The sequence below is a fragment of the Daucus carota genome, chromosome 7 (assembly GCF_001625215.2).
Source record: "Daucus carota subsp. sativus chromosome 7, DH1 v3.0, whole genome shotgun sequence".
Lineage (NCBI taxonomy): Eukaryota > Viridiplantae > Streptophyta > Magnoliopsida > Apiales > Apiaceae > Daucus > Daucus carota.
This window is the reverse complement of record NC_030387.2, coordinates 19,971,214-19,998,659: the sequence shown is the minus strand read 5'-3', so window position 1 is coordinate 19,998,659 and position 27,446 is coordinate 19,971,214. Positions and strand designations below refer to the sequence as shown.

The window sequence follows — 27,446 nt, the reverse complement described above, 5'->3', positions numbered from 1 at the left end:
GGTGATGTTTGAAAAAGCGGATACGGATATTATTCGTATCCGGATAATATCCGGCCGGATACGGATACAGATCTTTTTATTCTAAAATTTGTGTATCCGTATCCGAATCCGGATCCGATTTTGAGTAGGCGAATACGGATACGAATATGGGCAAATCTGTATCCGTTTTATCCGTTTGACACAAGATATTTATTTATGAGATAACGATTTTTCTTTTTTACTAAATTGAAATAATAACGAATTTTGCCATCCTTAAGCCCTCCAACAAATAATCTAATAAACCCAAGTGAACGTAGACCTAAACTGACAATTTTTTCTCTTCAGCCGCTCGCTCTGCTTGTAAATTACTTCCATGGCTGCCAAAAAGAAAGGTTAGATTTTCTTGGGTTTTTGTACTACCTTGTATTCTATTCTGGGTTTTTAATCTTAGCCTCGTTTGTGCACATATATATCTTTGATTCATCCACTTTGCTTCTAAAGTTATCTTTTAATTGTTGTTGCAGTGAAGAAATCGAAGAAAGAAGTGACCCATGAAGAGGGTTTTGAAGAAAAAATACAAGATGAAGAAGATATAAGTAATGATTCTCCAAAGTCAGCAAAAGAGCATGCTTTGCAATTACAAAGACTCCAAGAAAAGGTCACTATGTGTGTGTGTTTATATTATATCGGTTGCTCCCTCATAAGCTTGCTATAACAGCTTCTTAGATAAAAGTAGGGGCTGAGAGTATAGAAATTCTGTTTAAGTTTTGTGGGGCATTTAGGATAGTCACCTCCGACTTATTGCAAGCCCATAAGAAATTACTTGGTGTTTTGTAGAAATGTTTTTTTGGGGTGACAATTGTGTTATTGGATGGTAATTTAGACGTAATTTTTTTGATTATTTAAAACTAACTGTGCTATTTATAAATGATAGGAGTATGATATAAACGACACTATGTCAGTTCTGTTTAAGCTGTTGTTAGTGGTCAGTAATGCATTAGAAAATGTCATTTAATTTGTTGAATTTCATTGGTTTAGTCTGCATCCAATTGTATATTGTAATGATGTTATAGATTTCATTGGAAATCTTAATCGTTTGTTTAAGCTATTGTTTAGTGGTTTGTGAGCATTAGAAAATATCATTTGATTTTTAGAGTTTACTGATATCGTCCTGCTATGATTATAGATTTTTAATGCTTTAACTGATTTATTTGGAAATCCTTGTTTTCCTTCCCCCCTACAGGACCCTGAATTTTATGAGTTCTTGAAAGAGCATGACAAAGACCTGCTAGACTTTGATGCAGAAGATGATGATGAAGAAGATGTGAGCCTAATCTACTTTATGCTTTAATTAGTCTGGTCATTCTAGGTTTACAGTTCTTGAGCTGACATCTAACCATGTAGGAGGATGCCGAAACTGATATTAATGGTGAGGAGATGCAAGATGACGAGGATGAGCAGGAGAATATTGAAACTGATATTGATGGCGAGGAAATGGAAGATGATGAGGAACATGGGACTACTGTTAAAGACAAGGAAGTTAAAACTTCTAGAACAGTTATAACTAGTGCAATGGTTGATACTTGGTGTACCGCCATTAAAGAAAACTCTAGCTTAGGTGCGGTGCGCTCTCTTATGAAAGCTTTCCGTACTGCATGCCATTATGGTGATGATGGCGGGAATGATGATTTATCGAAGTTAAGTGTCATGCCTAGCCATGTTTTTAACAAAATAATGTTGTTTGTTTTAAATGAAATGGACGGGGTTCTTCGAGGATTATTGAGCCTCCCTTCTTCCGGTGGAAAGAAGGAAACTGTATTAGATGTGGTTCACACAAGACAGTGGAAGAATCACAATCACTTGGTGAAGTCCTATCTTGGAAATGCTTTACATGTTTTAAACCAAATGACTGACACGGAAATGATATCATTTACATTAAAGCGTCTAAGATATTCAACAATTTTTTTGGCCGCTTTCCCAAGTCTATTGAGGAAGTATATAAAGGTATGGCTTCAGTTTTAACTATTTTATTCAGTATTATGTCTTGTTGCAGTTAATTTAGAAGAAGAGTCATGATTCAAGGCTTTGATCCGAGTCATTTGACATATTGAGGAGATCTAGGGATTTGCTCTGTCAATTTTACAGGATTTAGGTCTATAACTTTGTGTGCTCATTGCTTTTATAAACTCCTGCGAAGCAAAGATACTAAAGTGATCTATACCTACCTGTTGTCTCATCCCAGGTCCTGAACTAACAACGTAATAGTATTTTGCATTCCATGTACTATGTTGCATTAGCTTTTATTATATTTTTCTAATCACATGGTTTGCAATTCTTATCATAATTTGGTCTAGAAAATAAAATACAATCACAATGTTACGTGATGAGTCCAAGAGGAACCGGAAAATATTATTTGGCTGTCTGCATACTTTTACTACCGACTGGGGCCTGCTGTTACACTATTGATTTAAATTTAGTACTTCTGGTCCAGCGGGCTATAAACCATGAATGTGCTGAACTTCTCAGGTGGGTCTTCACTTCTGGGGAACTGGGGGAGGTGCACTGCCAGTTGTCTCCTTTTTGTTTCTGAGAGACTTATGTGTTCGTATTGGTTCTGATTGCGTAGATGACTGCTTTAAGGGTATATACAAAGCATATGTACTGAATTGTCAGTTTGTGAATGCAAAGAAGTTGCAGCACATCCAGTTTCTTGGGAATTGTGTCATTGAGATTTTTCGGGTTGACCTTTCTGCCGCATATCAGCATGCCTTTCTTTTCATCAGGCAATTGGCAATGATCTTAAAGGAGGCATTAACTATGAAAACAAAGGTACAGTGATACATGCGAGTTCTATGAAATAAGATATTAAATAATATCATTGTTTTAGGCAGTTCGTAGAATTATCTGAATTTCAACTTCCCACCTTTGCAAATTTAATATCGTCTGATTGTGGTATGAATTGCCATTTATTCCATTCAGGCTTGGGTTTTATACGATTGTAAGAAGAAAACACAATATAAAATGGTCATAGCTACTGATTATATAACCTATTTGAGATTTAAATCCTGGTAGATAGCTAGCAATATTTTGTTTTCTATCCTCATAATATCATAGTACCTGGACTTATAAAATCTCTTGGTTATGTATTAGTGATGATTCAATTTTTAATTCCACCCTGATCTTATTAATGCAGGAATCATTCAGAAAGGTTTACGAGTGGAAGTATATAAACTGCCTCGAACTTTGGACAGGAGCTATTTGTGCTTACAGTTCAGAAGCCGAGTTCAGCCCCCTAGCATATCCTTTAACTCAGATAATTTCTGGTGTTGCTCGTTTGGTCCCAACTGCTCGTTATTTTCCCCTCAGATTGCGTTGTGCTAGGATGCTCAACCGTATAGCTGGTTCAACTGGTACCTTTATTCCAGTTGCTCTGCTACTTCTTGACATGCTGGATATGAAAGAATTCAATAGGCCCCCTGCAGGAGGTGTTGGCAAGTCTTTAGATTTGCGAACTGTGCTAAAGGTGTCACAGATGGGGATATAGTCTTACTGTTTAGTTAATGTGCCATTTGAACTTTTCCCTTTTGTAAATCGATTTTTCCTTCTGCAGGTAAGCAAACCAATATTAAAGACAAGATCATTTCAGGAGGCATGTGTCAATACTGTGATTGAAGAGCTTACTGAACATTTAGCTCAATGGAGCTATTCTATTGCTTTCTTTGAATTATCGTTCGTTCCTGCTGTGCGGTTACGTAACTTCTGCAAATCTACAAAAGTTGATAGGTTTCGGCGAGAAATGAGGCACCTAATTCGTCAGGTATATGGCCATTATCTAGTTTAGGATATGGCACGATGCAGTTCCCTTATGTTGTGTTTGGTTGAATGTGTTTGGAAGGAATGGAATGAAATTTCGAATTTGCTATGGGTAATTGTTTTATCAATTTCATTCCTTCCTCCATACCATTCTTTACACCCTATACTAGAGATCACACCCCCAATTGAGAAGGAATGCTCCATTCCTTACTTTATTCAATTTCTTATCAAATCTCATCATAATTTTTGCACTCGCTCATTTTTTTTCAAAACTTCCCTCCTACCTCTATTATTTTCATTTATTTTTAGTCATTTTACTCCATTTTCCCCAATTTAGCACAACATTAGGCTTTTAAGGGTATCCGAAGCCATTTTGTTGTAAAGTTAGTTGGTCAGGAATGACCTTTCAAACACTTAGATTTTTTGTCTTTTTGACCACAACTTAATCATTTTCAACCTTCTGCACACGTATACTGCTGATTATTTTGTATGATGTTACAGATCGAGGCTAATTCTGAGTATACCAATGTGAAACGCATGTCAGTCTCAATTCTACCGAATGATCCTGCTGCATCATTAATCCTTGAGGTTTGTACAAATTGGCTTTCCGACTGCTACCAACTATCCAAAAATCTTTTTTTTGTAGGACTATCCTATAAACTTTTGATATGCTTTGAGTAGTAAAATTAATTAGTTGGGTTTTTTGCTAATTAAGAAACGAAGAAATATAAGTGTACTAGTTCTCGTAAAATTCTGAACTTATATCATTGTATGCAACCAGGGCATGCCTCTCCCTCCCCAATTATTAAACTGGCTTTGTTACATTCTTGAGTCATACATTACCAAACATACTAATAAACCGGTTATTCCACTTGGTAGCGGCGATGGTGGGTGTATTAAATCAATATCAAGTATACAGATGCAGGCTTACGGAACCAGTTTATCATAGAAATTATTCTTATCTACAAATAGTTAGTTAAACAAATTATTGAATAATGAATATTTATTTAATGACCGAATAGTCTTAGAAGTACAGAATTTTCTGAATCGTAACCAGAGATTAGTATTAACTAATTCATTTTTTTTTGTCAAGGGCATGATTACTGCCCACTAATAAATTGGTCTTTTAGTCCAGATAATAAATATCTTATGCATATAGTACAGAATGGTTGGTCGGTTATTTTTGAGTGCAGGTAAGCTTAATAGTTGATACTTGTTAAGTTTAAGGTTCTCCCTTTGTGTGTGCGTGGTGTGTAAGTTGACATTACCTTGTATTTGGTTATAGGATGAGAAAAAGTCAGGTTCAAGTCCTCTGTCACAATATGCTGCCATTATACGACAGAAAGCAAAGCAAAAGAGAGACTCATTGACAGAGACCAGGTGAATTTGATGTTTTTACCAATTGTAATGTAGTGTCAACATGTCATGTTTGATATGTCACTCAATATGGACATGTTTCCAGTGTAATTGTTGGTGAAGACTCGGCTATCTTCGGAAGTGAGCTGCCGGGTAATGACGACGATGATGGCGAAGATGGTGATGATGAAAGAGATCAAGAAGGCGGCGCTGTCTTCAATTCCTCTTCCTGGTTACCTGGACGCGATTCCAAGTAAGTTTCTTTTAACCATTTCCCTCCACTATGTGCACATGGGTATGTATTGTTTCTTTTTGGATTAAATGATCTCTCAACAGAGCTGAAGTAGCAAAAGAAGATAAAAAGAAAAGAAAGAAAAGAAAAAACAGGGAAACAGAGTTCCAGGAAGCTATCGATGAAGATGTTGTGGAAGAGTTGATTATTAGTTCAGATGAAGATGAGGGTTCCATGAGTGATTCTCCTTCTAACGAAAATGATGTCGAAGCTGAACCACCGTCCAAAAACAAGAGAAGTGCACAGCAAAAGCCAACAGGCAAGTTCTCAAAAAAGAAAGCACAATTTAACCCGGAGAAATCAAAAAAGAGGAAGAAAGCACAATTTAACATTGAGAAATCAAAGAAGAGGAAGAAAGCAAATTAACAAGTCATGGCCTTCATATAATTTTCTTCTATTTTTTTTTTGACGATTCTATTTATAGTATATTTGTAACGGAATTTTCAATCAACCACCAGTTTTGTCTGCTGCAAGGGTCCTAAAACGTCATTTAGGGTTGGAAGTTCACGGTAGTATTTTTGTCTTTTCATTTGGAATCTATAAGAATTTTTGTTGCTCCAAGAATTTGAGTCATTTTTTATTAAATTCTTACTGACATTCTTAACATATTCGTCCTATTGTAAAATCCATTATTGTTACATTTGGTCAATATATAGTTGTACATTTAAAAATTCATTTTGAAATATGAACGTTCAAGAAATTATGTAACAATTAATTGTATTATTAAGATGAAAATAGGTTAAGTAGCTTATAAGCCAGAGAATTGTAAAACCATGTTAGTAATATTCAGAATTTTCAGATTTGTAATTACAAAAGTAAAATACCAGTCTATTAAATTACTGCGTCCAAAATTTAAGTTGCACATTTGCAAAAGTAAGTTATATCTAGAATCCCAAACAAGAGAAACCTGTCCTTGTTTTCGAACATAGTCGAGTAGTCCATCAATTCTACTACTGGTAAACCTCAAGTTTGCGCTTACAGCTCGGTCTCGTGACAGCGACCATGCCATGTTTTCTTGAATACATCTTTAGAGGTGTGATCATTGGTATTTCCTGTACTGGTGCAGCTTCAGAACAGATTGTATCCGTTCCTTCTTTACGATACAATGTATCAGGTTCTGGTTTAGAACATTTTGTAGCCGTTTCAGCTTTTAAACACGATACTAGTTTGTCCACCCTGTTAGGCATCAGCTCCTCTCCCTCTTCCACTTGATCCTTCATCAACTATTCGACACACATTACACTCGCATTAGATTAGTATGATCCAGAATCAAAAACTCGTGAATTAGGAGGAATTTTACCTTCCAATCTTTGAAGTCGAATCTAAAAATAAAAGCACTGTACTTGACTTCTCCTGAACTAACAGAACTAGCTGGAGGCTGATTCCTTGGTGCTGCAAAATGGAAGTTCATTCACAACTACACAAGCAAACACAATAGCTTGTATAGATATTCATCGGATAGCATATATAATTCTAAGGTGTGGTCTTACAGACGATGTGGGAACCCGACTCATCAATCACAATGGCAACTCGCCCATCTCTCACTAAGAAAGACAGAGCAAATAAGTTTTCCACTGTTTGTGCAAATGACTTTCTGTTCAACAGTAGATGTTCAAGCTTGACACTTCTCTTCTTGCTCAAGATCTCAAACATCGTCAACATATTCTGATCGGTCTCAGTTTTCTCTTCAGTAGTGGCATGTTTAATCTGTTGGCCAATGAATTGAATAGGTCATTTCAGAAATACAGCAAGAAACTAAAACATTTGTACTGTATTGATATGTAAGAAAATCTTGAATGTAATAAACACACCTCTTCTGGTCGAGCCCTCTTGATTGTTGGCCTTGCATAGTTTCTACGAGCAGTAACCTTCCGTGGCTTCATATGATTGTCCATGGGTCCAAGCCTTTAAGTGAAGTAAAGATGCATAAAGAATTATCATACAAAACTGGCCCCAGGTGGACACACATTGAGCAGTAATAATGAAATTATGACGAATCATACAAAAATCTGCTTATATAACTCACATTGTGCTACACCCTCTCACATTCTGGAAAAGAGGTGAAACAAAAAGCCCGATCTCTCTCCAGGAAAGCAGATTCTTGGAACTATCAGAAGTTTCACCTTTTTGATGTTTAGCAAAGTTTCTCATAAGACAAGCGATGAATTCAGAATGAGTAACACCGCCTGTTGTATGCTGTTTAACTGCTGTCATCAAGGTGCTGGTAAGATTCAAAAGGGTTTCTGCATCTGCAACTTGCTCTCTTGGCTTCTTCACTGCAAAATCATACATAATAGCAGTTCACAGACTTTTGTACATGAGTGATAATGTGGTCACTACTTGAACCAGTGACAGGACTAGGATCATAAATAACGTGAGGCTGAACTAGTTCTAAACAACAAACCTGAGCTAAAAACATAAATAGACCAATTGTCATAATTTCTGAAGAAATGAGATGTTGACTCTGAGAGGGAATGAGCCCCAGCCTATTACGCCACGAATGAGACTAGCATCTTGTTCATTGTCATAAGTGCATTGAAATATGATCAGACAAAGGCGGGAACTTCTAATCCAATAAAAATATCCACAACAACATAACACTAAGTGCATTATCACTTGTGAAGTTGTGATTGCAAGAGCAAAACCAACACTTGCTCATATTCTTCGAATAAGTTTAAGTCCATACTCTCCAACATTGTAGCCTCGTATACTCCCTCCATCCCATTGAGCTGTATACGTTTGGGACAAATGACTTGCATTGAAATATAATTCATAGATTGTTTTAAATTCTTTTTTCTTTTCATATTTTTTTTTAAAAAATAAAATATAAATGTATATTTTAAAGAAGCCTTAAAATACGGAAAAACACATAGAAATGAGTGAGACAGGGGTAGTACCTATCTTCTCCGTGCTTACAGAGTTACAGTTTTACACAACACATTAAAAGATTCAAGAAGGAAAAAAAACCCAAATTAGTTCAACCCATAAAGACCCCTCTTATGTTTGATTTGTAACACACTCATATCAAATACTCACATTATAGGCAGAAGATACATAATGCACCAACAAAAATGTGTATAGATAGATACCATGAAGATGCAAGTCCTCTACTTCTTTGATGATGGAATCAAATTTCTGAGAATCAAGTCCAGCTGCTATATCATCCCTGTTTTCTGCAACAACCCCATCACAAAATACATTAAAAAAAATGAATCTTAAATATTTATTTACCAAGCAAAAAAAATCCAAGAAAGATGTGTACCATTAATGAGAGAGGAAATCTTGAAATAATCACAACGGAGAAGCCTCCGATCCGCTGCACATTTTTGGGTTTCGTCATCGTCATTCAAGTGTTTACGTTTGGTGGTTGTGTTCTTTGGTGCCATTGCTGCTGCTTTGTTTGAAGTAAGAGGGAGAGAGAGAGAGTGTACGTAGAGAGAAGCTAAGTTGAGAATACGAGAGGCTTCTTGGGAAAGATTTTAATGTTGGAGAGTTTCCCGCGCATTAAGATGTGACAGGGGCACACCCCACGCCACATGTTTCTTAAAAATTATTGGGCTGTTCATTCAAAAAAATAAGAGTAAAAAAAATCCTGTTGGGTATTTGATAAATTTTTTATACGTATATATTTGAATTATAATATGGAAAACATATTTTTGGCGAAGTTCCATGTGTAAACAATTTTGTGCAGGAGTTAGAAAAATAGTTTGTTCTAAAAGCATGGGGTAACTCGTTTTTCTGAAAATAATTTTTGAGCTAAAATTAAAAAATTGTTTTTGATTTATCAAACAACTTTTCAACCTATTTTAGAGCAAGAAAACTGATTTAACAATTTGCAACAGGAATATCAGACGAAATTTTATAAACTTGCGGTCCCGTTTCATGACCAAATATAATTATGAGATATAATTTATTTGAAATTAAAAATTAGATATATATATATATATATATTATTTAAAGTTGCTCGTAAAAATATGAATAATTAAAGAGGCTGTATTGAAAATTGAAGAGGACACTAATCTGAAACATTTTTTTCTTTACAAAAAATGTTATAATTTGAAATGTGTAATATTTTTATGATTTTTGTATAAAAGTATAAACCTATATATTTATAGAAAATATCTTTTTAGCAAAATATTATTACATATAAGTAAATCTATCAAGTGCATTAAAAGATATTTCGAATTACTAGTCAATTATCTATGAGTGGAATATACTTTTAATATTGAAAAACACATAAAAAGTTGAAAATTTTGAAACGGTCGAAAATTTCAATAAATAAAAAATAAAAGAGTAAAGTGCACTTTGTAGACCAGTTGCGAGTTTGTGAGCAATGCAATAGTTGAATGGAGGAACATCGTCCAAAATGAAATACCCCCAACTCAACAACTTGCATGCATGTGAAAAAAGCTTCTTCCTGTTACAAAAATGCATGAAATCAAAAGCCTTAAAGCCAGGCAAACAACTCCACTCTTCTCTCTTAGCTTCTGGTGCAGATATGGAGTTTAACTCACTGGGTTCAAAAATTGTAGGACTATATGCAAGCTGTGGAGACATCAAATCTGCTAAGCTAATGTTTCAACGAACTCAAAACCCATCTGTTTTTGCATATAATTGGATGATTTCGTCTCTTGCATTCTCTGGTTCTTATGAAAATGCATTAGGGTATTTTTCATTGTTTCAAGAATCAAGAAATGTGGCTAATGAGTATACTTTTTCATCTGTTTTGAAAGCTTGTGTTGGGCTGATGGATTGTAAAAAGGGTAGGGAAGTTCATTGTAGGATTTGTACAATGGGTTTAGGTTTGGGCCTGGAAGTTGGGAATGGGCTGGTTGATATGTATTGGAAATGTGGGTGGGTAGTGTATGCTCGTTTGGTGTTTGATAGAATAGTTGAGAGGGATGTTGCGTCGTGGACTTCGATGATTTGTGGGTATTTTAGTGTTGGTGAAATTGAGGAGGCTTATGGTTTGTTTGAGAGGATGAAGTTGGAAGGAGTGGAAGTGAATGGGTTTACGTGGAATGCAATGATTGCGGGGTGTGCTAGGGAGGGTGATTGTGATGGAGCGTTTGCGTTGTTTTGCAGGATGGTGAAGGAAGGTTTTGTTTTGGATGTGGTTACTTGGAATGCTATGATTTCGGGTTTTGTTCAGAGTAAACGAACGATTGAAGCTGTAAAGCTGTTTAAGGATATGATGGTTGCTGGAATAAGGCCTAGTCATGTGACTGTCACTGCAGTCCTCCCTGTGTGTGGATTGATGGACTCGGTTCGAAGAGGGAAAGAGATTCATGGATTCATATACAGAATGGAGCTGTATATGAATGTGTTTGTTGCTAGTGCTCTGATTGATATGTACTCCAAGTGTGGAACCGTTATTGACGCTAGAAATGTGTTTGAGACAATCCCGATTAAGAACGTTGCGTCCTGGAATGCGATGATTGGATGTTACGGAAAGCATGGGTTGGTTGATTCTGCGATCCAGCTTTTTGAGAGGATGACAACTGAAGGAATGCAACCAAATCCAGTCACTTTCACTTGTGTACTTTCTGCTTGTAGCCATGGTGGTTTTGTTGATAAAGGTTTGGAGATCTTCAGGTCCATAAGGAAATGTTATGACATTGAGGCTAGCCAGGAGCATTATTCTTGTGTTGTTGATCTTCTTTGTCGCTTTGGGAGAATGGATGAAACCTATGATTTTGTAAAAGAGATGCCACTTGCAGTTACAGAGTCCATTATCGGGGCTTTCTTTAATGGATGTAAACTACACAATAGAAGAGATCTAGCTAAGAAAATTGTAAATGTACTCTCTGAAATGGAGACAAGGAGACCTGGAGGTTTTGTTACATTGTCAAATATTTGTGGTGCTGAGGAAGAATGGGAAGAGGTTGAGTATGTAAGAAAGCTTATGAAGGAGAAAGGGATCCATAAAAGACCTGGTATTAGTTTGTTCGAGACAAGAGACGTGTCTTCTAGATCAGAGCTCAAAAGCAAAGGCTTTACACTATAACAGGTATGTGCATTTCAATTCAGTAGATAAGTAACATTGTGTAAACTGGAGTTTATACCGAAACCATGTCACAAATTTTGCAGCTTTATGGTTTCTACTATCTGTTTAGCTTGTCATAGTGACATGTATTTTTTGAAAATGCTGCAGAGGGCAAACATTGAATTGTGTTACAAACTTCATTATCCTAATTTAACTCGACGGAAGAGAATAGTCTGAATGGATAATAAAAGTATACAGGGATGGAGCTAGATAAAGAAGTTTGCGGGGATGAAATTATATTAATAAATTATTGGTACTAAATAAAATATATTATTATATTATTAAAAAAATATATATACACTCAATATACTCATTTTTATATATTTGAATTCAAAATTAATTTAAACATCATCTATTATGTTGCCAAAATCAATTAATTTTTTTTTATAAATTTGTGCAAGCAGCAATTATATAATACAACATTTTAGCATTAAAAAAGTATAAGATGCAACTTTTTTCCATGAATTTTAATACTAATGTTATTAATTTTATGACTACACTGTTTTTTTTTTTGAGACGGGGGGGGGGGGGGGGGGGGGGGGTTGGCCTTTGCTTCCATTTCTGATGGTATAGAACACAATCTCAAATGCGTAAATTTATCTAACTAACAAATTGTACATATATCGCCAATTTTTTTGTCACAACCTTTGGTAAATTGATAGGGGGAAATTGTGTTCTTAGCTTATTCATGAAATATAGTCAAAAGTTACATTTAGGTTTTTATTCCAGACGAAGAAAATTTGTGAACCACTTGGCCGAAAGTTTCTTGTATCTTTTCAGCCCAGCTTTGTAGTCGACGAAGTTCAAGCCAAACCTTACAGTGTATCCAGAATTCCACTCAAAATTGTCCAGAGCTGCCCATGCAAAGTATCCCCTCACATCGACTCCTTCACTGTGTTATACATAGATATTTCAAGAAATTAAACAAGTTCATCAAACATAGTAACTTATCAAGTACGAACATTCTCCCCATCTTAAAAATAATCTTATCGAGTAGGAATATTCTCTCCATTTTAAAATACAAGTCCTGCTATTTCACTACTAATAACCGTGACTTAAAACAAAACTTTGTGTTAACAATCCCAAGTTCAGTAACATTACCCACCTACATTCTAAACTTGTTATTCATATATGTTACTTGCCTTATTGCTTGTCGAACAGAAGAAAGATGTTGGTAGTAGTAGTCAATTCTTGTGCTGTCATCGAGGGCTTCTCCCAGAGACAATGTAGAATTATTAAGCTCATCAATCCCTAGAGAAGAATATATAAGAATACATGTTGCCGTTAGCTTCTCCTTATCCGATCACTAGTTTGCAGAACTAAAATATCACCAAAATAACTTCTGTTCAATACCATTCTCAGTGATGTAGATTGTTGGATTACTGTAATTTCTTTTAATATATAGTAGAAGATCATGTATTCCCATTGGATATACATACAGCCAACTTGATGCACCCTGCAACATATTCCGGTTACTAAAAAACAAGACTGAATTAACACATGCCATTTTTATCAAAAATTGATGTTGTATATTGTATAACTCTCTAGTCCTGATAAAGAGTAAAACTTACTATAATAACAAGAAGATGTCATGATGTGATTCTTCAATTAATAAATAAGGTTATATAGCATGGTATGTACTAAGGAGAATGTTTAAGAATTTGTACCTTAGGACCGATAGGGACTCCGTTCCTTTCAGCTACATGAAAAGTAAAAGACGAACAATAATCAATGATAATTATACACTACAAGTTTTTAACCAAAAAACAAATTATCACGAAACTAAATGCGGTGGAGTTATATCCTACTTCTTGCACGAGTTTGTGAATCTGTTATGTAGCTAGCATCTATAAGATTGGGATCTGAGAAGTGTTCCACATAGTTTGATGTGTAGTAGTTGAGACCAAGAAAATCAAATGAGCCTTTCAGCATATTGGCTTCTTCTTCTGAGAAATTACGAAGTCGGCTTCCTACCTGAAATCGCATTGTGCTTGGATAGTCTCCTGCTGTTAGTGGTTTCATAAACCTGTGATGAGCATTGAGCTTTATTTTATATTCTATAAAACCTTAAAAATGTTAATTAGGCACATTGCCCCTGAGTCAGCAAAATTGCCTTGGAAAGTAACCACTTTAAGATGTTGGATTCAAAGTACACACTGACTTCTGTGTGGAAATATTATTTTAAACTATAGGAACCACAGTTTGGTGAGGAAAAAGAATCAAACATTCATAATTTTATGTACATATTAATTATGTTGGAATCTTAATTCAAGTCGTGCAGAATATAATTACCATCCAAAGCTGAAGTCTAGGGCTCGATCAGCGGCATTTATATTGATAGACTCATCAGACAGAGGCACCATCCAGCGTGTCTCTAGGGTTATTCCAATCTTTCCTTTGTGTGAAGCCTGAACATGATTATGTTGCCTTATTATGTACCTAGTAACTACCCTGAAATACCTTCTACTATAAATTTTTGCTTCTTGTGAAGCCTAAACATGATTATATCACCAGATTGTATACCTCTAGCAACTACCTTAATACATCCTCAATTTATAAAAAGCCCGGTTCCCCTGTTTCATTTGTCCAGATTGTAGAGGTATATTGGAATAGACAGTGACAGGTATATTAGGAACAAAAATTTCACCTGGTAGTTGTCCCTGTACAATTTAACTGCAGCTGCATGAGCTAGCAGTTGATTATGTGCCACAATATATGGCTCCACACCTGAATCTCCACCCGTGCAACTGGCATTTTGCCATGAAGAGCATCTACCTGGTGCAAAATTACCCGACACATAACCCCCTAGAGTGTAGGTGGATGGCTCATTGAAAGTGGTCCAGTACTTCACCTTGTTTCCAAAGGTTTGGAAACATAGATTTGCATAATCACGATAATCATTTCTGCAACAAGTTGAACTGGCATTATTAGCATATAAAGTGTGACATAGGTTTTGTTCCCTCTGAAGTAATAATATCTGACAGGAAAGGAATGTAATTTGTCAAAGAGAAGTAGAGGTTGAGGTAGAATTAGAATTAGAACCGAGGAATAAATGTAAAATCTGATATGAGTGTGGATGATTAAGTTATTAATAAAGATGAAATTTGTGAAGGTTGCAGTGCAGGAAAATGGGATATGCTGACTTATGTAAAATGAGTAAGATGAACTATAACAAATTTTGTGAAATGTAATAAGTGTATGTGTGATGAATGCCTGTCAGCCAACTGACATAATAATAGTTTCTAATCATAACATCTTTCCTTCTAACTGAACACAACATTCTAGCAATTGAAAATAACAAAGTCAATGCTGGCCAAAATTTTAGTGGTATGAAATCAAGTATATTACACAATTTGAGAACTTAAGAAACCACCATATTCATCCTCTAGGGCCTGGGGAGTATCCCAGTGAAAAAGAGTGACAAAGGGTTCTATGCCTGTTCATATAAACGGTGATGAGTTATTAGAGTCCAAAATGATCTGAGGAGCATTTTGAATAAATCTGGTGACAAGTTAGCATGAATATAACCATTTTTAATTAGCTCATTGATGAGGTTGCTGTAGTAATGGAGCCCTTGTTCATTGATGCCTCTAGTCACCTTTCCATCTACAAATATCAAACAAAATTCTCAGAAATATAACTATTAATCAAAATCGACATAAAAAGACAAAACAGACAATAATTAAGCTAAACTGGAGGAGTATCTAAGCTGCAGTCCTACACGGTAGGATTCGAGGCCATGAAATTGAGAAACGATAGGCATCAAAACGCATTTTCTTGATCATTCTCACATCTTCCTGAAATATTGATGTATACCAATGAAAGAAAGCAGAAAAAATTAGTTCAGGATGCATATTTTTCTTATGGTTTCTACTAGTATAAATCACACGCAGGCATATTATCGTCAGATCTGCATGTGCATGCAAGAAGACAGTAACTGCATTTTCTTTATAGAAAAGATTAATGGAACTGAACCTTGTATTGATGGTAACTGTCTGTGGCAATGTTCCCATCACTATGATCCTTTATCTTTTCTGTCATGTAAACAGTAAGCTGTATTAAAAACGTCAACACAAGGACAGTACAGACATGTATACGATGTATGTACATGTATCATAGTTATCAATAAATTTTTAACTTAATACTTTGTTATCTACTTATCTAGGCGATTTAACTTTATTTGTGTTTCTAAGGACAATATGCAACGATATTATTAACTTGTTCTACTTTTGACACTTTTAGTAAGTTAACTATCATCTACACTTTGTACTTTAGGAGTTCCATTTTCTCTGCACATAAGAATTGGGAAATGTTCCTTTGGAGCTGGATATTAGACCACGAAAGACTGCTGCTTTCTTGCCTTCTGCCCGGATATAGGATAGAGTGTTATTTCTTCACAAATTTTATAGGCTCAACACGTGAGATGTTTGCATGATTATGTTCCTTATTGAGCCTATTCAAGGGACTTCAGGGCTAAATATTTAATCAGTAAGTTAATGGTATGGAGGTTATTCTGCAGAACTGCAGATAGAGAGATTACCTGGAAATTTGTGAGTAAAAGTATCCCATATACTTGGCCCCTTACCATCTTCAGTTGCAGCTCCTTCTGTCTGTGTTATAAAATATATAAATATAAAACAACAACCCGGGATTATCTGAACAGTAAATACAGATGAATAACAAGCCCTTGAGGAACCTGGTAAGCTGATGATGATACTCCAAATACAAAACCAGAGGGAAAACTGGTTCTGTTGAGCAAACTTATGCCATAAGTTGTTGTCAGAGCTTCCACTGGAGTTCCGGTTCTTAATATAACGGTGGTAATAACGAGCCAAATAAACCATTGAGCTTGATATTTGCTTCGTATCCTCATAGAGCATGTGGTGATATTGCTTACTAGTCTAATACTGATCTAAATCCTATCTCTATCTTCAGTTGGCACACATGAGTGAGTGCGTTTATAATCAGCAGTTGCAAGTCGATGCAAATGAGGTTTCAATGATCCTTGAATGCTGTATGCATTTCTCATCTACCTGGGAATGTAAATCAACCAGGCTATGTGGATGATATTGGGGTGACAGGTATGTGCAAGTATTGCAGTGTTGTAGATTATGTGCAAGTATTGCATTGTTGTATAGTTGCATGGACATTATTTGTTTTTAATATAATCTAGTCGAGGTTTGAAAATACTACACAAGTTGTCAACATAAGAGCACGTATTACAATTTATAGCGTTGTTTGACTGAACTTTTGTGGTAAACTTATTTCTAGTAAAATTTTTGCATGTACTTAACTTACTACCTTTTATGATTGATTCTTTATGAGGCACTTGATATTTCTTATATGCAAAATATTTATTTCTGGAAAAGAGTGCGTATTTATATATATATATTTTCCTGAAAATAGTTATTTATTTCAGAAAAATTAAAATAAAACTAACGAGACATATATTATATAAAGAATATATTCATTTAAAATGATGTATTGTAATTTGTAGCGGGCGATCAAGAAAAAATGATGGTATGTAGTACATGCAATGCAGTGGGAGGTGGTCAAATGGGTGTGTAAAGGGGAATAAATCCACCCATTTGAAATGACCAAGCAAAAATGATGTTGCAGTACATGAATTTCTAATATGGGCTGGTATTTATACAAAATACTTAATTTTATAAGTATAGTTTATTTTGATTGACTTCTACTTTTTGATAATGCTGGACTTCCTATATATAAAAAATCTACACCAATCAAATTGAGCTAAATACATGGAATTAAATGTTTAACCGTTAGTCAATAAAGAGTATTCAAATTTTAGATATCTTTATAATATTGATAAAATTTATGAACTTCCCTAATTTTGTTCATACTCTATCAGTCGATCAAGCTTATACTTGAAATGTCAGACGTGGAAAAAATTACGGCAAAACTGAGGCTGCTATTGATTATCATAGTTGAGAGAGTATTAAATAAAGATGGTTTGCAAACCGAAGAAAATTGCATATCCTAATGTGTGACTTATTAGAGCATATCTGATGGGCTTGGTTATAATCGTTATTGATTATCATAGTTGAGAGAGTATTAGATAAATGTTGCAAACAGAAAAAAATTGCATATCCTAATGTGTGACTTATTAGAGCATATCTGATGGGCTTGGTTATAATCGTTATTGATTATCATAGTTGAGAGAGTATTAGATAAAGGTGGTTTGCAAACATAAGAAAATTGCATATCCTAATGTGTGAGCTTATTAGAATATCTCCAATGAGGTTGGTTAAATTGAAATGGTATTGACTATATTGATTGATTATAAAAATAGTATGTTATTAATATTTTAGATTGTTATATATAGAATATATCAGTTCAATATGATAATAAATGTTGTGTAATCTTCTTACAGATTTTTTTAGAGACCTGTGGAGGTTCGACAAATATACATATTCATAGGATGTTGGTTAAAATTATAGATAAGAGATGATAATGGTTGGAGTGCGATATTTTAAAAAAATTAGTTATATTTTTTATATTTGACATGAAGTCCAGGTTATCAACATTTAAGAGTTTCAGGTTCTATGCTGGTTCTATGATTTGCGGAGAAATTGTAATAAGCAGATGGCGAAAGAGGAGTTGTGTAAGATATGGCCGAGTAAGGATAAATTGAATCAGCTATTTAATCCTGATTCTGTACAGATATAGCAGGATGGTGAAAAGACCCATCATATCATAATTTTGAGTTAAAAATGCTCATAAATATTATGACTTAGAAAAATAAAAAGACGCCACGCTAAATCGTCTATTGTCAATCCAAAATTCTCGCACGCAATTTGGAGTTGTATATTGCAATTAGAAAAATAAACCGCCACTTCAACTGTCCACGACCTTATTCTTAAAATTTTTTTGACAACATAGGATAAAGTTATGTTTTGCAACCAAAATACAATTTGAAATAGCGTTTTGAATTTTTTAAAAAAGGGCAACGCAAGATAAAAGTAGCGTTTTTCATTCAAAATACAATTTAAAATAACATTTTGAACCCAAAACCGTTTTAATTTTTTCAAAAAATATATTCAAAAAACTACACGATGTTATAAAATTATGACTGAGAGGATAAACACCTGTGTGATTTAAAGAAAATGTATGCACTGCCTAGTTTATGACCATTTTTTATATGAAATTGACGAGTAGTTGAAATTACCAGAGCGTGGATTTAACTAGTGCTGTATATTTGCAGCATTCACTAGCAATGGATAATTTTAGTGGTAAATTTGAATTTGAGGGAATAACCCAAGTTGATGCAGTCAGATTCAATAATCTATCAGTGTTTAATTTGAGTGTATTTAGATAAAATTCCTGAAGATAGTAGAGTACTTGATAGTCAGAAGTTCAGTACAGTTATGAGAAAACAATAGGAATGAATTCCACCGAGTAATAGACAAGCTGAAAAAGCTGCAGACTCTTTTGTATGCTTCGGACTGCAGATGCAACACAAAATTTGCAATTTATAAATTTGATAATTAATGTAGGTTCTTCTTTATTTCTAGCTGGAAAGGGCTTTAAAGAGTTCATGCAACATCAATAGAAATTACAAGACTTATTCAATCACACAACTTCAACTGTATCAAGCTCAAGTTTTAAATAGAAATGCTATTAGGAACTCCTTTTCCTGTAACTCCAGGTTCTGAATAAGGCTTCAAAAGCTGATATGGTACCACACCAGCTCCAGTTCTGTTCCTTAACGTTCTATCGTTATTCCGTGCATCAATAATTCCTTCAAGTTCCTTCAACTTTCCGGCAAATCGTTCGAATGCTGCTTTAACCACAGGTTCATCTGCCCATGCAGGCTCTGGTTTTTCACCAATGTACTCCTCATCAACTGAATGATTTGATAGAACATCCAAAATTGCCATAATTTTAGAAGCTTGGAGTTGTGTTGGAAAGCTCGACAAAAGTGCATCTTCCGGCCTTAATTCAAATGTTTTCCATGACTCATCGGTTGGATCTTCGGATGGCATATTAACTCTTGCTATTGTAGGTCTATTAGGCATATAAGCTGCAAAATCATACTGTCCAAAGTTGACAGCTGCATGGTGACCAGATGATACCCAAATAATGGTTGTGATGATTTCTACTAAATCTTTCGGGGTTTTGAGATTTGGCCACCAGGGTTCGTCCTTTTTGTCTCCATGTCCAACTGTTCGGATTTCCTCCCACCATGCTTGGAGTTCTTCATCAGATTCAACTAGGCTTGGTTCAGGATAAAAATGGTTTACGTATTCTGTAACCCATTCCTCAATGCAATTCCATAGGATTAGACCATCATTTGCATAAGGGTAGTCTTCTATTGTTAACTTTAGGCCATGAGGAGCACTTGGATCGTTCTCTGCCATCCCCCTGCAATTTTTTTAACAAAATTTAGATTGTTGTAGGTTCTTTACTTTGATAATAGGTGGCGATGAATAGAAATTTAGGCTGGCAAAAGATTGTAGATTAAAATGTAGGCTATTCTGCTCACACATGTTTAGTGTAGGTTCATTTATTCGCTTATTCCATTCCTCTAGCTTAAACCTAAATCCATTCCTTCCAGTTTAACTGATTAATAATTCATTCACCAGATCTTCACATAATTTTACATCTTTATATACACTCTACCCTTTTTTTCATTCCAGCATATCTTTTATGTCCAATTAATGTGTCCATACATCTTTATTTGATCTCGACTCTGTGACAATGCAGTTCAAAAAACTAAGTACACACTAAGTTCCTTCTTGATTTTCAGATAGTAAAGCTCAAAAGCAAATGCACAGAGCTATTTTTTAGGCAGATAGGCCATTAAAGCACTATAAGGTGTCTGTTTAAGCATTAGCCTAAAAATAATTACTACTACAACATAGATGGTTTGTAGAGTTACTTTCTTAGCAAGCTAATATGGTTATTGGTAACTAATTACCTGCTAATGAGGTCTTCTGGCAGTGCCTGGTGATCAAAACGCCAAAGCTTGTCATAGGCAACAGAGCTGAATTCCATAGAGTACTTTCCAGGTGAAAAGGATGTCTCGATAATTCCATCTGCATTAATGAGAGCTTGTCGCGCCAAAGCATTGATTTCCATTGTGTATCGAAAATAAGGATGTAACAGTCTGTAAATTGGGTGCAGCTCACTGAGCTGTCTGTTGGTTGCAATTATATAAGGCTCTGTTGCACAATGAGTTCTTAGCCTGCAAAATAAAAATACTACACATTACCCCCTGTGTCACTGCTTGTACTTTCTATACACACCGAACATTATAATGTTAGTTTACAAATTAGCAAAAAAGAAACTATAGTTTGCAGAAATTTGGACCTAGGACAGCCAAAATTTTCTGATAAAATAGTACTGAGGCGTGAATATTTTCCGTTCAGAGGAAAATACATTTTTCAAAAGATTTATCAGAGATGTCATGTACCATATGAGATTTATATATATATATAAGTGCCTATATATATATATGTATGTATGTATTACAATACATTTGCAAGATCATGAAACTGTCTGTGCCTTTGTTGGCCAGCCTAATGTTTAGTTTCTGTAAGTGTGGAACATTGAAATATATGTAATGGAAAAAACCTTCATAGTTTAATGTGTATAAGCTGATAGCTGAATGTTATGGCCCTGTTTGACAATTAGAGATTAGCGGATTGAGTCAACTGTTTTTACTAATTGATTGAAGTAGCTATTTTGACTAGCGGATTGAATTAACTATTTTGTATGAAATTATTTGATAAATAGGTTTTTAATTAGTTTTTTGTATTTTAAGTGGAGAGATAGCAAACCTCTAACCGAAAAAGCTCCTCCAAGTCGTTTTTTTCGAAATTAGCTTTTTAAATCCAATCCGCTACTTCACTTCACTAACTATCAAACACCAATATGCAATGTTTTAAAATAAGCAGAGATTTTGGTGAATATACCAGTGACTAACAAGCTGATGAAAACCAGAGTCATGTGCCAAGAAATGAGCTTTAGCAAGCTTCCAAAGCCAAACACTTGTCGCATCAAACCCCGGAGAATATGCTTCCTTCCACTGAGGTTTCCCATCCATCGGAGGTCGGGCAAGCTCAATGGCTACTGGCTTCAATGTGCCAATAGGAGTTAAAAAAAACAAGGCCCTTGATCCATATAGAGTTGTCCCTTTTATCTGCCTCACTTTCTTCACATATGGTAGTAGCAAATCATGGTAATCTATCATGAAAAGTTTCTTCTGCTTTATGGCCTGCATTGATATGTATGATTATCAAACATAAGCTGATTCACAATTTCACATAGTATTATAGCAAGTCTATTGGTTGTGGACACCAGAACACGACAGTGACTGTTTTAAGACTCATGAGTACCTCGTCAACTGTCATGAATCCTCTGATTACTTCCTCCACACATTTTGTGGAGATTACTGATTCAGGAGGTCCATACTCCTTAGGGTCAAGCTCACTTTTCAACGGCCATTCCTGCATATTATTCATGTACCAATATATATGTTCAGACTTCACATATACCTAAGAATGTTTATAGAGGACTAGAACAAATTTATGTATCTAGGACATACATAATAAAGATACTTATGGTATGTGGATGACATACTTTAACTAACTGTAAGCAACAAGGGTTCAGGCCAGCAAGGGTCTGACGACCAAATTCCTCATCCTTCATCCACTTAAATTTATCACCTGATAATAAGTACACGATAAAAAATATGGGATCAGACAATGAACCCCATGTACATTTATACTTCTTTGGAGGTTGAAGGATAGATCAGAAAGTTGTTCTTACGGTCAAGAAATTCAGGAGTCTCAAATAGGATGATGTTTTTTCCTTGATCAGTGACCGTTTTGAGGAGACGAGGTAGAAGATTCGTTAGAGTTGCTTTAGGAACCTCAGGCAGATCAACGCCCTCATTGAATAGAGTATCAATGGCGGTGAAATATGGAAATCCAAATTCTGAGTCGATGGACACATTTTCTAGTGAAGGTAGGACAGCATGAATCACCGAGTAGACTGTCTTGGCTGAGAATGTTAGGGACTTGACCTCTGAAAATTCTTCATCCCTGGGCACATAAATACTGCTTCCCCTCGACTCTGACAAGGGATCTGTACATATATAGAGCCCGTTTGGCTGAGTTTATGATTTATGATTTAACATGACTTTTAACGTGACTTATGTGATAAGCTGGAGCGTAAAATGTCTGTTTGGGTAATTTTGACCTATGGATTTTTAAAAATATAATTACAAAAATAAAAGTGATTTATAAATAACTTATGGGTAATTTTTATCAAAAAAAAGTTCAAAAAATGAAATCACTGAAAAAAATACCTCAAACTAACTTCTGGCTTTAAGTCAATTTCTGACTCTAAACCGACTTGTAACTTTTTACACAAACATACATTTTTAAGCTTAAAGTCAGATGTCCGGGCTTCAAGCGAAGCCCGGACAAACAGGCTTATATCATATCAGATTACTACTTACAATATACAACATTTGGCACAACATAGTATATAGTAGTATCCCACATTCTCTATTTCTCTGCATCTTGAAGCTGTAAATTCTATGCATTCAGATGAAGTAGATGGCAAACACTACAACGGAAGACATGAATGCATTTGTAATAAAATAAAAGTTTAAAGCCGTTTAAAATTTGATATCCATAGAAATAATATTAAGGTTGGTGTTACTACCTTTCTTAGAGCGGGGACGCCCGGTTCTGCAACGCCTAGGATAGGGATGTTCCTTGCCGCCGAGAACAGGCCTTGCGAGTTTTGCATCTTTGTCGGGATCACCGAGATCATTATAAACATCGTAATCGTAGATTCTGTCCTTGCTTTTTCTTTCTCCAGTGCCGTCTCCTCTCTTTTTCATCAGCTCATGTTCTCTGTACCGTTTCAGTCCCTCGGGTGTCTCCGATGGTAGATATGACTGGTCGTAAAATAATTGTTAATTTTTGATGATTTCTTAAATAATAATTAATAAAATGAGGCGTGAATTAATAGATTGGAAAATACGGGAATTGTAATGGTAATTTTTATGCTTAATTGTTTATTCACATTTTATATTATTTTATATATTATATAAATGAGAGGAAATTTGAAAGGAAATTAATATTATATTCATAATAAAAATTAAGGTATTTTAGATGTTTAAAGAGTGATCATAGTCAAGTACATCAAATGCGCGCATTGTAGACGGCAGCCTGAGAGTAGGTTTGTTAAAAAGCGGTGATTGAGGGAAACTGCAGGTCAAAAGCAGTTTGTTTCTGCTCCCTCCGTCCCAGTGAATTGTATACAGTTTCCTTTTTAGGACGTCCCGTCAATTGTATACATTTCGAAAATAGTAAACTTTTATAATATAAAATATCATTACACCAACTACATTCCTCCACTATCTTCATTCTATAATAATATAAACACTATTACACCCACTACTTTCCTCCACCATCTCAAATCTATTATTAAATATAAATGGGTCCCACCACTATACCCACTTTTCATCTAACTTTACTCATTTCTTACACAATTTCTTGGTCTCCGTGTCCCAGCCATTTCATTTGTATACAAATGACTGGGACGGAGGGAGTAACATTTTTGTAAGTCAAACTGCTGATTTAATTAATAATTTCAAACTTTTTAATAATTATTTTTATTTTTAAATTTGAATATCAAACATATAGAGATTCATTTTAAAAGATAATTTGTTATTCATATTAATAATTTTTATATCCAATGAATTGAGAACACCAAAACTTTTATTCAAAAATATAGAATAAAAATTACTCCCTCTATCCCTCTCATTTCTTTACAGTTACTATTTTGGGATGTCCATCTCATTTCTTTATGTTACTATAAATAGAGTATGTTTTTCTCATCATTACACCCACTATCATCCCCCACTATCTCATATTTAACAATAAAAACTACTATTACACACACTACTTTCCTCCACTATCTCAAATCTATTATTAAATATTGATGGGTCCCACCACTTTACCCACTTTTCATCTAACTTTACTCATTTTTCATACATTGTCTTGGTCTCCGTGTCCTCCTCCAATGTAAACAATTGAGGGGGACGGAGGGAGTATTGATCAGTTACAATAAATTCTCATTTACAAGTAATAAATACTTCTTTTAAATCAGGTCAAATGCTACAAAATAATATCCATATGCGAAAATAGTTTGAATATGAGGGAATAAATAGCACTCTCTGTGTTTTAATTATTTGACGTTTTAAGTTTTGGTACATACTTTTAAGAATTTTGACCCAGTAGTTAAAAATATTATTTTTAATTGATTTTTTTGTGAATTAAAATTTTGATTATATATTTTTATTCTGAAAAAGAATATTTCAAAACATAATATTTCAGATTATTTTTAAAAGTGGTTGTCAATTGAGGTGAGCCTCATATATTTACTGTGCTACACATAATGGACCCCAGGCAGGCCGGAGGAGTACATACGACAGAACATAGTGAACATCATCGTACAATTTGATTATGATCAGTCCGGGAGAGCTCGTGATATGGCTTTAGTTTGTTTCACAACCTAGGTTTTGTATGGTCTATAAAATTTGAAAACAAATGTTATTAAAAGAATATGCAAATAATGACAATTCAAGATTTGACATTTATGTAAGTTAGTTGCAGGCATCTATTAAAATCCAGTGTTCTAAAAATCCCCGATTTAGCCGATAAATCCCCGATTAATCCTCTGCAAGGTCAGCCATCGATCCGATTTTTAAAATCCGATTAATCCTTATATATATTTCATAATCGAAGTATATGTGATAAATTATTAAAATTAAAATACTATATTACTTTAAATATGAATAATTATAGTGTTTAAGAATATAGTAAATATATTAGTTACTAAATAGCTGATATAATAATAACTAAATATTAAATAATATTTTAATATTAAAATAAACCCGATTTTAACTCCGATTAATCCTTCCTATTAATCCCCGATTTCCGATTAATACTTGAATCGGTAGCTCAACCGATTAGGTCCGATTCCCGATTTCTGTAACACTGTTAAAATCACATACTATATAATTATAAAATAAATTACGCGAATAAAAACTAAAAATACAATACTAACCTTGTTAGTAAAGAAAAATCTATTGTCCGAATTATTGCGGTGGGAATGAACCCAGGACTGACAGTTGACAAGGATGCTGCCATTAGGGAAGCCATCAAGCTGAATGGTCTTGAAGAACATCTCATTGTGATGTTCATTCTCTACTTTCACACCTCCGATCTCTCCGAAATCGTCGGGGACATGAAATTTGCACTCGTATTTCACGTCATCTGCATCCACATTTCCTGCCCTGTGTGCATACCCCTTGATCGTCTCCTTCTCTAATCCCGTTGCTGATATCATAATCAATTACAGCTAGCTAGCTAGGGTTAACTTAGAGCAAGCAGGGCCGGCGCTCTTTGAAGGCCATTTAGGCGATCGCCTAAGGCCCCCGTGGGTGAGAGGCCCCATAATTTATCTTAGTATGTAATTATGTATATGCAAGAAAAAAATAATTTCATAATATTATAAAAAATTAAAATTTATATTTAAATCTTGTAGAAAAAAAATTATGTGATCAATTTTTATCAAAAAATAATTAAAATACTAATATTAGTAGTATTAATCATGTTTTGTTTCCTGTACTAACTTAATAAATACTTGACTTGAATCTAAAATCTAAAAATATGTAAATTATTGTTTTATGTGATGTAATCTAATTATAGGTGTTAAAAAAATTAGAGATTTTATTTCATTTCACTTCGGTTTATTTACCTTTTAAATTTTGATTTTAATGACATAATTATATTCATTATTAGAAATTATCTAAATATTTAATAAAATTATCTCCAAAAGTTATTTTTTTAATTTATACATCTTATTTATTAATTTCAAAAAACCTTAATATTTATTTAACAACTAACATCAAAACCCTAGAATTAAATTTTGAATATTAAAATATAATAATTAAATACAAATTTTTATTTTAAAATGGAATCCTAAATAAATTATATAAATTATAAATACTATATAATCAATTTAGTTTTAATATATATAGTATTTAATTGTGTTTGCATCTGATTTCAATATAACTATATATATTTATTTAGAATAATTTATTTATTTTATTAATGCCTAATTCTAATATATTATCTAAATCATTTTTATATTAAAATTATAAATAAAAATATTAATTTTATATACTAAGAGACATAATCAATAAAATTAATAGTATAAAATATTATATATTATAATGTGTTGAGGGTGATTTTATGTTTGTAATATTTAAATATCGCAAAATTTTGTATTTATATTATTAATAAAATATTAGATTTTTTTTTAAAAAATAGGCCTCACTTTAATGATTGGCCTAAGGTCCCAAAATCTCTTGAGCCGGCCCTGAGAGCAAGGATGACATAAATTTTGATTTATATAAAATATATATGTGCATGCATGCTAGTACTTACAAGGATCAAGTTGAGCAGCCACGAGTTCCAACTGAATAGATTTACCAAACAAATCACTTATATCATCCAGCGGATTCCACCCCAAATTTGACAAGAATCCACTCACTGTGAATTGCACCACCACCGTGGCCAACACTTCCGTCGTCGTTTCGGTATAATTAGCCACAGATTTTATGCTACTACTGCTTCTTGCAGCATGACGAAGCTTGTTTTTATTACCAGTACGGCTTGATCTAGCCCTTTTGATGTTCGAAAACGCAGGTTTAGCACCTAAGTTTCCGGAGAAGAAGGGCTTGTGGCATTGCAGTAGGGTTTTTGATGAGGACAAGTTGTGAATTTGAGGCTTTAACATTGTACGTTTATATCAACTGGAAGTTTGTTGCTAATTGTGGTTTTGATGAATTAGTGAAGCGCGCTTGATCTTATTTATAGGCAGAAAGTTCGAAGAGGTTTTTTGTTTTGA

General features: G+C 34.3%; 5 protein-coding genes across 6 annotated transcripts; 2 read left to right on the top strand and 3 right to left on the bottom strand.

Moving 5' to 3' along the window:
* Window positions 1-235: 235 nt before the first annotated feature.
* On the top strand, window positions 236-6,025 carry LOC108196565 (nucleolar complex-associated protein 2). Its single transcript, XM_017363900.2, has 11 exons — window positions 236-371; window positions 504-637; window positions 1,223-1,303; window positions 1,384-1,983; window positions 2,506-2,808; window positions 3,173-3,502; window positions 3,590-3,796; window positions 4,294-4,380; window positions 5,078-5,172; window positions 5,255-5,401; window positions 5,485-6,025. The coding sequence occupies exons 1-11, from the start codon at window positions 353-355 to the stop codon at window positions 5,804-5,806; spliced, it is 2,325 nt and encodes a 774-aa protein (XP_017219389.1). The 5' UTR covers window positions 236-352; the 3' UTR covers window positions 5,807-6,025.
* Window positions 6,026-6,224: 199 nt separating this feature from the next.
* On the bottom strand, window positions 6,225-8,894 carry LOC108195600 (non-structural maintenance of chromosomes element 4 homolog A). The gene is made up of 7 exons (XM_017362580.2): window positions 8,703-8,894; window positions 8,530-8,613; window positions 7,467-7,716; window positions 7,252-7,345; window positions 6,931-7,147; window positions 6,741-6,832; window positions 6,225-6,663 (listed from the first exon to the last, which is right to left on the bottom strand). The coding sequence occupies exons 1-7, from the start codon at window positions 8,824-8,826 to the stop codon at window positions 6,391-6,393; spliced, it is 1,134 nt and encodes a 377-aa protein (XP_017218069.1). The 5' UTR covers window positions 8,827-8,894; the 3' UTR covers window positions 6,225-6,390.
* An 868-nt stretch (window positions 8,895-9,762) lies between these two features.
* LOC108193747 (pentatricopeptide repeat-containing protein At5g59600) lies at window positions 9,763-16,559 on the top strand. Of its 2 annotated transcripts, none has more exons than XM_017360557.2 (2): window positions 9,763-11,450; window positions 16,422-16,559. In XM_017360557.2, exon 1 carries the CDS (start codon window positions 9,807-9,809, stop codon window positions 11,445-11,447), a length of 1,641 nt encoding a protein of 546 aa, XP_017216046.1. In that variant the 5' UTR covers window positions 9,763-9,806; the 3' UTR covers window positions 11,448-11,450; window positions 16,422-16,559. The 2 variants fall into 2 exon arrangements, with proteins under 2 accessions (XP_017216046.1, XP_017216045.1); XM_017360556.2 differs by lacking the exon at window positions 16,422-16,559 and adding an exon at window positions 15,762-15,899.
* LOC108193748 (beta-glucosidase 24) lies at window positions 12,045-16,517 on the bottom strand. The gene is made up of 13 exons (XM_017360558.2): window positions 16,183-16,517; window positions 16,027-16,096; window positions 15,462-15,520; window positions 15,208-15,283; window positions 15,015-15,092; window positions 14,835-14,922; window positions 14,134-14,389; window positions 13,779-13,894; window positions 13,295-13,512; window positions 13,154-13,185; window positions 12,840-12,942; window positions 12,629-12,737; window positions 12,045-12,378 (listed from the first exon to the last, which is right to left on the bottom strand). The coding sequence occupies exons 1-13, from the start codon at window positions 16,357-16,359 to the stop codon at window positions 12,207-12,209; spliced, it is 1,554 nt and encodes a 517-aa protein (XP_017216047.1). The 5' UTR covers window positions 16,360-16,517; the 3' UTR covers window positions 12,045-12,206.
* A 2,313-nt stretch (window positions 16,560-18,872) lies between the features above and the next one.
* LOC135146735 (linoleate 13S-lipoxygenase 2-1, chloroplastic-like) lies at window positions 18,873-27,395 on the bottom strand. Its single transcript, XM_017362873.2, has 9 exons — window positions 26,984-27,395; window positions 25,599-25,870; window positions 23,184-23,421; window positions 22,281-22,598; window positions 22,092-22,177; window positions 21,848-21,958; window positions 21,425-21,726; window positions 20,428-20,694; window positions 18,873-19,871 (listed from the first exon to the last, which is right to left on the bottom strand). Exons 1-9 carry the CDS (start codon window positions 27,333-27,335, stop codon window positions 19,112-19,114), a joined length of 2,706 nt encoding a protein of 901 aa, XP_017218362.2. The 5' UTR covers window positions 27,336-27,395; the 3' UTR covers window positions 18,873-19,111.
* Between the last annotated feature and the right edge of the window lie 51 nt (window positions 27,396-27,446).